The 12,198-nt window shown below is 48.4% G+C and overlaps 1 protein-coding gene across 1 annotated transcript; it reads right to left on the bottom strand.

The window, feature by feature from the left end:
* Positions 1-4,967: 4,967 nt before the first annotated feature.
* LOC120910752 (gastrula zinc finger protein XlCGF67.1-like) lies at positions 4,968-5,894 on the bottom strand. The gene has a single exon (XM_040322486.1). The coding sequence runs from the start codon at positions 5,652-5,654 to the stop codon at positions 4,983-4,985; it is 672 nt and encodes a 223-aa protein (XP_040178420.1). The 5' UTR covers positions 5,655-5,894; the 3' UTR covers positions 4,968-4,982.
* Between the last annotated feature and the right edge of the window lie 6,304 nt (positions 5,895-12,198).

Raw genomic sequence — 12,198 nt, forward strand, 5'->3', positions numbered from 1 at the left:
CACGTTTTTCCATTGAAGCTTGCTTCATAAGTAGCTTCTGGGCATGCGCAGGTGAAAAAACATCGTTTTAAACGACGTTTTTGCTACACACGGTCAATTTCTGTGAAGTAAAAGTTGACGTTTTGAAAAACGACACATAAAATTGAAGCATGCTTCAATTTTTTTTGGTCGTTTTTTAGAAGACATAAAACGACGTTTTCCCCCACACACGGTCAATTAAAGTGACGTTTTTAAAAACGTCATTTTTTTTCATCACATAAAGTGATGGTGTGTACGGGGCATTAGTCTGTAGGGTTCAATATTGAGTTGGCCCGCATTTGCAGCTATAACAGCTTCAACTCATCTGGGAAGGCCGTCCACAAGGTTTAGGAGGGTGTCTATGGGAATGTTTGACCATTCTTCCAGAAGAGCATTTGTGAGGCCAGGCACTGATGTAGACGAGAAGGCCCGGTTTGCAGTCTCCGCTTCTTGTCTTGGTATGCTGACGCCTTGAGGGTTCCCTTCACTGGAACTAAGGGGCCAAGCCTAACTCTTTAAAAACAACCCCACACCATAATCCCCCCCACCAAATGATTTGGACCAGTGCACAAAGCAAGGTCCTTAAAGACATGGATGAGCGAGTTTGGGGTGGGGGAACTTGACAAGAGTGAGATATTGGCTGGAGAAGAACACAACAATCTGTCAAACAGGAAGTGCAAAGGCATGGCTTACATCAGGAAGTTCATGGAAGGAGAAAGGAGTTCAAGGTTTAACGAAAAACAAGGTACAAGGCAAAATTGTCTAATGGATCAGAAGGAAGCTGTCCAACATCTCAGGTGGCTCAGCAAGATGAGCTAATGACAGACACAGCAGAGGTCCCGGGTTCTGACGCAACTATTGTCATACACATACTGACTATGAGCCCAACATGGTTGTTCAACCGGACAGCAACTGTTTGACCACATGTAAAAAGAAAAATCTGGTCCTTCAATAACCAAGGAAACAAAATCTCACCTTATGTACATATAATACACACACACAGTAATTTGCTCAGCGATCGCTGCTTGGTTACAATTGTGGTAACTATCTTCTCAACCATTGCCATACATATGCTGTCTATGAGGCCAACGTGGTTGTTCAACATTGAGCACGTGTAAAAAGGAACATATGGTCCTTCAAGAACCAAGGAAACAAATTCTCAGCCCATTTACAGAACATACAATAGCACATTTGCACAACTGTGTAACAAAACTCTGAGTGACTGTGGAACAATGTCCTCAAAACTGGCGGGAGCCTGGTCTCCACCCTGCTGCTGTGGTCTACTTTGTTTAGAGGGACACAGGACAAAGAAAAGATGGAGGGGGGTTTCTCTATGTTAGATGTGATGAGAACGTGAGGAAAAAAGATGATCTTGTGGTTGGAGGTGGTGATGGTACGGAGGAGGAATTACGGGTGGAATGATAGATGGGAAATTGAATGTGGTTGGTGTTCCGGAAACACGGGTTGACTCCTCACAGGGCTGGGCTGTTTGTATTCACGATGATCCTCTTGTTTAGAGGGACACGGGATATAGAAGTGAAGGAGTGGGTTCCTCTATGTTAGATGAGATGAGGAAGAAAGATGATTTTGTGGTTGGTGCTCAAGAAACACAGCTCGACTCCTCACAAGACTGGGCTGTTTGTATTCATGTCGATCCTTTTTGTTTAGAGGGACACAGGAGAAAGAAAAGATGGAGGGGGGTTTCTCTATGTTAGATGTGATGAGAAAGTGAAGAAAAATGATCTTGTGGTTGGAGGTGGTGATGGTACGGAGGAGGAATTACGGGTGGAATGATAGATGGGAAATTGAATGTGGTTGGTGTTCCGGAAACACGGCTTGACTCCTCACAAGACTGGGCTGTTTGTATTCATGCCGATCCTCCTGTTTAGAGGGACACGGGACATAGAAAAGATGGAGGGGGGTTCCTCTATGTTAGATGTGATGTCAAAGTGAGGAAGAAAGATGATCTTGGGGTTGGAGGTGTGGTTGGTGTTCCGGAAACACGGCTTGGCTCCTCACAAGACTGGGCTGTTTGTATTCATGCCGACCCTCTTGTTTAGAGGGACACAGGATATAGAAAAGATGGAGAGGGTTCCTCTATGTTAGATGTGATGTGAAAGTGAGGAAGAAAGATGATCTTGTGGTTGGTGCTCAAGAAACACAGCGACTAGTCAGAATTGGTAACTGAAGTGATGTTACGTCGCCGCCAACTTGCTACACCGAGCACTCCTCCACAGTAAGGATACACGAGAAGGTGGCAAGCGGACATCTTGTTACACCCACCAGTTTTGCATTTCACTTCTTTTTTTTTAACAGTAAATAGAGCTGATATGTATTATATGTGTACAGTATTTAGAAATCCATCGGACTGTTTACATGTTGAATTATAAAATGTTTTGTTTTCATTTCAGCAGTCAGTGGAGAAGCCCGCTGACAGCGGATGACTCATCGGTTGTTAAGGACGTGGGCTGGCTTCCAGGACTGCTGCTTAACAACCAGCTATTCTTCACACAGAATTGGGATCAATCTATCATATTTCGACCAATCCGAATTCAAATCATTCTAAAAACTTGGAATTCCAAAACGAAATCGGTTGTACGAATACGTACAAAACAAAACAAATCTTTCATGTCTACTTGTTAAAGGGGACTTTGTATAAGCCCCCTGTGTGCAGACCCCCACAACCACAGTCCAGGGTTTGTGGGGAAGAGGCCCTTGTCCTTATCAACATGGGGGGGGGGGGCATTTAAAAAGGAAAGAAAATGACTTTAACCCCTTCAAACCCGGGCACTTTCTTCCCCTTCCTGCCCAGGCCAATTTTCAGCTTTCAGCTCTGTCACACTTTGAATGACAACTGCGCGGTCATGCAACACTGTACCCAAACTACATTTTTATCATTTTGTTCCCACAAATAGAGAATTCTTTTGGCGGTATTTGATCATCTCTGCGGTTTTTATTTTTTGCTAAACAAATAAAAAAACATCGAAAATTTTGAAAAAAAAAAAAGTTTTTCTTTTGTTTCTATTATAAAATTGTGTAAATAAGTAAGTTTTCTCCTTCACTGATTGGCACTGATAAGGCGGCATTGATGGGCCCTGGTAGGCGGCACTGATATGCAGCACTGATGGGCACTCATGGGTGGCAATGTTAGACGACACTGATGGGCACTGAAAGGTGACACTGAGGCCTCGTACACACGACAGAGGAACTCGACGTGCCAAACACATCGAGTTCCTCGTCGAGTTCAGGGATGAAGCCGCCGAGGAGCTCGGCGGGCCGCCTTCTCCCATAGAACAACGAGAAAATAGAGAACATGTTCTCTATTTTCTCGACGAGTTCCTCGGCGGCTCCATCGGGCCAAAAGTGTACAGACGACAGAGTTTCTCGGCAGAATCCGGCTCTGACCGAGTTTCTCGCTGAATTCTGCCAAGAAACTCTGTCGTGTGTACGAGGCCTGATACGTTTTCTCCTTCACTGAAAAGGTGGTAGCACCAACGGGCACTGATAATGGGCACTGATGGGCCCTGGTAGGTGGCACTGTAATGCAGCACTAATGGGCACTCATGGGTGGCACTGTTAGACGACACTGATGGGCACTGAAAGGTGACACTGATAGGCATCCCTGGTGGCACTGGCAGGCATTGTGGATGGGCACTGATTGGCAGCTGCCTGGGCACTGATTGGCATATCCCTGGTGGCCATGGGTGGCATACCTGGTGGTCCAGTGTGGGTATCCATCCCTGGTGGTCCTGCACTGATAACCAGCACAGACCCTCCCCTGTCAGGAGAGCAGCCGATCGGCTCTCCTCTACTCGCATCTGTGAGACGCTAGTGAGAAAAAGCCAATCAACGGCTCTTCCTGTTTACATCGTGATTAGCCGTGATTGGACACGGCTGATCAGGTAGTAAAGAGCCTACATCAGAGGCTCTTTACCGAGATCGGTGTGTGAGACAGACACGCCGCACCACCTATCGCCGTGATGGTTAAGGAAAACAAAAATCCTGTCAATCTTTCCAAGATGTCAAAAGATCGCTCCAGTCCTCCAAGGGCATAGAGCCGAGTGGGAGCCATCTCGCCCTCACTCGACTTCCTGCCTAGCCATCAGCAGCATCAAATCGGTTCTAAGCTTACCGACAGCTCCAGAAAGCTCGGAAACGACCGGGAAGCACCCTTCTTGCCTTCTATAAAAGTGATCGCTGGGACTAATGTTATCTGAAAGCCGGCCACCCCTTTGAAAAAAAAGTCAGCGGGGTTATGACAGTTGCCGGGATTTAACGTCAAAGTAATGCTGAATATTTATAGTTAGGCGGTCAGCAAGTGGATAATCAAGGAGGGTTCCCGGTCTTTGGTTGGTGATCGGGAGCTGGTGGGATGGGCTCCTGGTCATGTGACCACTGTGACAGCCATTCTACTGCTTGTCTCAGTTTCTTCTGAAGTGCAAATGAGATCAGACTACACTGCAGAAGGGACTCGTGAACCAATAGCACCCCCCCCTCCCCCTTTTGTAACAAAAAAAGCCAAACAAATTTGTAAACTTCGTAATCTTTAATTCTCTGATGAAAAGTTTCTTACATCATAAATATCAAAGTCACGGTGTGCATCAAGGTTTGCTTCTTCCGTATGTGAGACCTCTGAAGTACGATTCCTAGAGAAGAAATTTCCTAGACTGGAAACATTAATACACTTCGAGGGTTGTGTGCAGGGCCAATTCGCCCTATAGGCTCACTATGCAAGCCCCTTATGGCCCCGCAAATTACTACAGGCCCGGCCTGGTGAGAAGTCATTTTCGGCCCATGACCCGGCTTCTTAACTCGCTGGCTGCATGGGAGAAGAGGTAAGAAGTCAGCACCCCCGCTTCTCACTTTAATGTAAGATGTCATTTCCGACAACAGAACACCCCCCTGCTTCTCAACTTTAATCTGACATTTCGCTGTCGGCAGCACCCCCCCTCCGTTTCTCAAATTTAATGTGACATGTCATCTTGCTTAGGGCCCCCAGGGAGGTCAGGATCGGCACTGGTTGTGTGGGATCGCTGATGCTTGGAGACACTGCACTTATCTGTAAAACATTTCCCGCAATCGGGACAAGAATACGGCTTCTCACCCGTGTGACATCTCTGATGTCTGGCAAGATGGGGCTTCTGTGTAAAACGTTTCCCGCAGTCTAGGCAGGAATACGGCTTTTCCCCTGTGTGAAGTTTTCGATGTCTGACCAGGACTGATTTCGTTGGATAACATTTCCCACACTCAGGACAGGAATAGGGCCTCTCTCCCGTGTGACACCTCAGATGTTTGACAAGAAAGGGCTTCCGTGAAAAACATCTCCCGCACTCTGGGCAGGAATACAGCTTCTCTCCCGTGTGACACCTCAGATGATTGACAAGATAGGGCTTCCGTGAAAAACATTTCCCGCACTCTGGGCAGGAATACGGCTTCTCTCCCGTGTGACACCTCAGATGTTTGACAAGATAGGGCTTCCATGGAAAACATTTCCCGCACTCTGGGCAGGAATACGGCTTCTCTCCCGTGTGACACCTCAGATGTTTGACAAGATTGTGCTTCTGTGAAAAACATTTCCCGCACTCTGGGCAGGAATACGGCTTCTCCCCCGTGTGGAGTTCTCGATGTCTGACCATATCTGATTTCCTTGGATAACATTTCCCACACACAGGGCAGGAATACAGACTCCCCCCTGTGTGGTACCTCTGATGTACAGCAAGATAGGACTTATGTGAAAAGCATTTCCCGCATTCAGGGCAGGGAAACGGCTTCCCCTCCACGTGAATTTTTTGATGTGCGCGAAGCTGCGATTTCCATGGATAACATTTCCCGCACTCAGGACAGGAATTCCGCTTCTCTCTTATGTGCAACCTCTGATGTCCGGAAAAAAGGGACTTCAGTGAAAAACATTTCCCGCAGACTAGGCAGGAATACGGCTTCTCCCTCGTGTGAAGTTTTCGATGTGTGATGAGGCCTGCTTTCCTTGAAAAACATTTCCTGCACTCAGGGCAGGAATACATATATTTTCCTGTGTGGCGCTTCCGATGCCTAGCAAGATGGTCCTCATGTGAAAAGCGTTTCCCGCACTCAGGGCAGGGATATGGCTTCCCTCCCGCGTGACTTTGTTGATGTACGAGAAGGCCTGATTTTCGTCCATAACGTTTCCCGCACTCAGGACAGGAAAATTTCTTCTTCTTCTGTTTTCTGCGCCTACCCTTCACAGTACGAGGTTGCTTAGAGTCAGAAGGATTCCATGGTCTATCCACACTGTGAAGTCCTCCATCCATAGTGGAGCTCATTGTCTTTTCTCCTCCACAATCTCCTGTGATGTCCTCATCTTCCATTTTACAACCTGGAGATAAAGTGAGACGATCCTTTGAGGGTTTCTCCATGGCGTGTCCTGGAAAAATAGAAAAACATCATCAATAGATATGAGAGGGCTAGTTCACTTCCATCAAGATTCCATCTGGATCAGGTAGATATGAGTGAGGAGATGTTCTCCGAGAACGCCTGAGCTGCCAGCAAAGGTTCAGTCCAAACTTGCGTCTGGAGAAAACCTTATGCTCAGCCCGACTCTGGACCAATCAGTGAGCAGAGAATGTTATGTCTCACCTGTGCTGATCTCTGTAGGAGTGTCCTCCTCTATAAATGTCCCCGTTATTCCATCCTCCTCCATAGACTGCTGATCATCCCTCACATACGTCTCTTCTTCTTCACCCTCAATTTTCATGTTCATCAGATCTTCACCCTGAACCAACAAAATGTCTCCACATGTCAGACTGTTCAATCACTTTATGTTCCCGACCCTCAACTCCACCTACCTGATGATGGTGGTGGATGGTGTGACCTTCCTGTGTGGAATCCCGGGAATACAGAGGACGGGGACATCTCTCTGGGGGGTTCCTGGTATTAGGTGGCTCCATCATATCCTTGTGTCCTTCTGAAAACTCCTCCATCACTCCATACTCCTCCTCCTCCTCTTTATACTCTTCTTTAACGACAACAGTATTATATTTCCCGAGGTTTCCACTCTGAATATAGAATAAAACATTCATTATAATAAACATGTTTGTGTATAAATCATAACCACCAATAATTGTTCCTCATCTACCTGATAATGGTGGGGGATGGTGTGACCTTCCTGTGTGGAATCCCGGGAATACAGAGGACGGGGACATCTCTCTGGTGGGTTCCCATTACTGGATCCATCTGTAGGAAACACACACACTGACTGAATGCATTTAGCCGGATTCAGGTAGAGCGGCGTATTGTTAGGCGGGCGTAGCACAGCTCATATGCGCTACGCCGCCGTAAGTTAGAGAGGCAAGTGCTGTATTCATAAAGCACTTGCGTCCTAAGTTACGGCGGCGTAGCGTAAATGGGCCGGCGTAAGCGCTCCTAATTCAAATTGTGAAGAGGTGGGCGTGTTTTATGCTAATGAATCGTGACCCGACGCGATTGACGTTTTGAACGAACGGCGCATGCGCCGTCCGTGGACGTATCCCAGTGCGCATGCTCCAAATTACGCCGCAAAGACTTATTGGTTTCGACGTGAACGTAAATTATGCCCAGCCCCATTCACGGACGACTTACGCAAACGATGTAAACATTTTAAAATTCAACGCGGTTCCGACGTCCTTACTTAACATTGGCTGAGCCATCTTTTTGGTGGAATATCTTTAGGCCTGAAAACGCCTTACGTAAACGGCGTATCTTTACTGCGACGGGCAAGCGTACGTTCGTGAATAGGCGTATCTCGCTGAAATACGCATTCTAGGCGTAAATTAGCGTACACGCCCCTAGCGACCGGCGGAAATAGACAGTAAGATACGACCGCCGGCGGCGGTCTCATCTTAGCTAGATTTAAGTGTATCTCAATTTGAGAATACACTTAAATATACGACGGCGCAGATTCAGAGTTACGACGGCGTATCTACTGATACGCCGGCGTAACTCTCTCTGAACCTGGCTAATTTTTTCTATGTGTTTATCAGATGATGGGGGATCTAGGTGGAGCCTCCGTACTGCTCTCTCCTTTACAATAAAGTCTCCTCTTACCCGGTGATGTGAGGGGCGGCTGATTGTCCATCATGACGTCCTTGTAGAGATCCTTGTGTCCTTCTAAATACTCCCACTCCTCCATGGAGAAATAGACAGTGACATCCTGACACCTTATAGGAACCTGACACACACAATGATACAGTCACCATCCAGACACACCCCTTGTCTGTTACTGGATAATGTCCCAGAATCCTCCTCACCTCTCCTGTCAGCAGCTCCATCATCTTCTTGGTGACTTCTAGAATCTTCTCCATGTTGTGTCTCTCAGGTTTTAGGGAGTCACATGGAGGCACTGTGATGGTCATGTGATCACCTGACTTCACAAGAGGAAATCTCTGTATTGGAGAACCAATAGGAATATCATGTTAGACTCCCAGAATCCTCCTCACCTCTCCGGTCAGGTCTGTGTATTATTAATAGAGATAAGAGTGATGTCATGTGACCTCCCAGAATCCTCCTCACCTCTCCAGTCAGCAGGTAGACGATCTCCAGGGTGAGGTTTAGTACCTTCTCAGTCATGTGACTCCGGTCCTCCTCCATCCTCATTGATGTGGTCATGTGATCTATGCAAGTTTCCCTATAGGTGGATATGAGATAATTATCAGGAGAACATATAGGGGGTTATTATGAGGGTTGATGTTACTTTTAGAAGTTCCTGGCTCTGTACTATTGTCTGGAATAGGACAACACACTTAGTCTTGCCGTGCTCGGAGTTTGCTTGTTTTGTTGGGCCTAAGGAGCCCAACATAGCTTATAATATAGCTTACTTGTAGATACAATGAATATCTCCTAAGACCCCTTTCACACTGGGGTGTTTTTCAGGCACTTTGGCATTAAAAAAAAGCGCCTGTAAAGCACCTGAAAGAAACCATATCTGCAATCCCAATGTGAAAGCCCAAGTGCTTTCAGAGCCCTTTCACACTGCCAGAAGGGGGCGGCATGTTGAGAAACTGGAGGAGAATGGAGGATCAGTTTCTCTGCATGCCGCTCCTATCTAGGTCCTGCCACCCCGCTGTGTGCTCTATCCTGCAACGCTGTCTGTGGGCTCTCCTGCCCTGCTGTGTGTGGGCTCTCCTCCCCCAGCTGTCTGTGGGCTCTCCTCCTCCCGCTGTCTGTGGGCTCTCCTCCTACAGCTGTCTGTGGGCTCTCCTCCTACAGCTGTCTGTGGGCTCTCCTCCCACAGCTGTCTGTGGGTTCTCCTCCGCCCACTGACTGTGGGCTCTCCTCCCCCAGCTGTCTGTGGGTTCTCCTCCGCCCGCTGACTGTGGGCTCTCCTCCCCTAGCTGTCTGTGGGCTCTCCTCCCCCAGCTGTCTGTGGGCTCTCCTCCCCTAGCTGTCTGTGGGCTCTCCTCCCCCAGCTGTCTGTGGGCTCTCCTCCCCCAGCTGTCTGTGGGCTCTCCTCCCCCAGCTGTCTGTGGGCTCTCCTCCCCCAGCTGCCTGGGGGCTCTCCCCCCGCTGCCTGGGGGCTCTCCCCCCACTGCCTGGGGGCTCTCCTCCACCCGCAGCCTGGGGGCTCTCCTTCCCCCCAGCTGCCTGGGGGTTCTCTGGCTCTCCTCCACCCGCTGCCTGGGGGCTCTCCTTCCCCCCCGCTGCCTGGGGGCTATCCTCCACCCGCTGCCTGGGGGCTCTCCTCCACCCGCAGCCTGGGGGCTCTCCTTCCCCCCAGCTGCCTGGGGGTTCTCTGGCTCTCCTCCACCCGCTGCCTGGGGGCTCTCCTACTCCCGCTGCCTGGGGGCTCTCCTCCACCCGCTGCCTGGGGGCTCTCTTGCTCCGTTGTCTGGGGGCTCTCCTGCTCCGTTGTCTGGGGGCTCTCCTGCTCTGTTGTCTGGGGGCTCTCCTGCTCTGTTGTCTGGGGGCTCTCCTCCACCCGCTGCCTGGGGGCTCTCCTGCTTTGTTGTCTGGGGGCTCCCCTGCTCCGCTGCCTGGGGGCTCTCCTCCACCCGCTGCCTGGGGGCTCTCTTGCTCCGTTGTCTGGGGGCTCTCCTGCCCCGTTCTGTGTCTCAAAAATGAGACATTAGTGGTCTGTTTAGACCCCTGATGTTTAACCAAAGCCCCAATGGGGTCACAAAAATATGTAAAAAAAAATAAATAAAAAATTGTACAAAAATGAAATAAAATAATAAAAACAAAAAAACGATTGACACCAGTGGTGGAACTACCAGGGTCGGAAAGAATGCCCTCTGGGGGTTCTGTCACCGCAGGGGACCCCAAGATTGCAGAAAAGTGGATACTGCGGGACCAAAATAAAGGGTCCCACCATGGGAGTAAAGGGTCCCGGAATCAGTGGGAAAGGGCCCAGGTTGGGGGTTAGGGGGGCCCTTCATGGTTTCTTGCACCGAGGCCCTGAAGGTTCAAGTTACACCTCTGGCTCATAGCAATGAGATTGTGTTATAGGAGACTTCCGTTACTGGAAAGGTTCATGTGTTTATTTGGCGAGCCATAGGCTCAAAGTGATAAAAAAACACTTGTGGGTTACATAAAGGATTACGATGTGGAAAACGTGATTTCCTCTACAAGACAGAAGGGCCAAGCAAGGAAAAGAAACACATAGAAAGTGAAACCAGGAGCCACAAAACAGTTACAATAACATGTTGGGAACTAAAGTCGTCTGTCTAGTGCTCTGTCCATACTTTCAACGACCCCTGAAAACCCATCTCTTCAGAGAAGACTATCCCACCCCCACCTAATAAACTGAACTTTTATTTTATCCATAGGCTCACCCCGCCCCTGCCCCCGCACGTAGTTATTGCCTTTTTAATCACTTGACTCTTTATTTTAGCAGGACCCTCCGACCCCTCATGTATTGTAACCGTACTGTCTCCCTTTATATTGTAAAGTGCTGTGCAAACAGTTGGCACTATATAAATCCTGTATAATAATAATATATACAGACACACTTGCATATATAGGAGTAGCGGGATAAAAGTCGTGTCTGCTGGCGATAAAAGACGACACAACGGGGGGGGGGTTACTTTACTGGGTGTAAATATACAATAAAACCTTATTACCTCCTCTGCTGCCAAATCCAGCGATGTCTCCTCTCTACTTCCTCCCGACTCACCTCTCACCCGGAACTTCCTGCCTGTCCCTGACATCACTTCCTGTTTGTGTACTTTCTGTCTCTATGGTAGAAGTGAGAACACCATCTTGTGGAGCTCAAAGGAAATGCAGCCCCGGAGAAACGTCTTGTAGTGTGAACACGGCCTTGTGCTGTGTGTGTATGTATTGTATATCCTTATAGATGGGTCATCTCCACTCCCACCAATGGGGAGAGAAATATATTACTGCCTAGTCTATGTGACAAGTTAATTGAGATTAATTGTACAATGTTCTTTGCTCTGCCCCAATAACGGGGGACATCCTGAAACCCTCATTGTAGTATGATATGCACTATATTATCAAAAGTATTGCCTGCCTTTACACTAAGGTGACCAGATTTTTAAAATGAAATCCGGGGACATATATATATATTTTTTTTTTAACTAGTAATGGCGACAATCAGCCCGTCACCGCCTCCACCCACCTCACAGCCTATCAAGTCTCACTCTCCGGGCCCCGGCTACTACTGGGTGGGGAGCGGAGGAAGATCACTCCACCAGTGAAGGCAAGGAGATAAACAGGCGGCTGGCTGGGACCTGAGCCAAGGCAGAAGAACACGCGAGGGGAGCTAAATGGGCACCCGAAACTAAGGAAATATTCCATTCACTCCGACTAGCACATGATCATCAGAAAGGGGCACAGACAATGGAGAAAATACACCCCCCTAATCTAGTAGGAGCAGCAGAGTGGGGGGGGGGGGTGTAATTCAGATTTTTGTATTTTATTCTGCACTGACTGTCTTTGAAATTGCCTCAGCACCTGTTCAAATCCAATCTGGGGACAAAACTGGGGACACACTTGGTCCGGGGACAGTGTCCTCAATCTGGGGACTGTCCCCTGAAACCGGGGATGTCTGGTCACCCTACTTTACACGCACATGAACTATAATGGCATCCCAGTCTTAGTCTGTAGGGTTCAATATTGAGTTAGCCCACCAGTCAGGTGGTGTACACCATGATGTGATGATGTCTCTATGATGGTCAATAATTAGCCAATCCTCATGGTAATGAGCTATAATAG

The sequence above is a fragment of the Rana temporaria genome, chromosome 8, assembly GCF_905171775.1.
Source record: "Rana temporaria chromosome 8, aRanTem1.1, whole genome shotgun sequence".
NCBI lineage: Eukaryota > Metazoa > Chordata > Amphibia > Anura > Ranidae > Rana > Rana temporaria.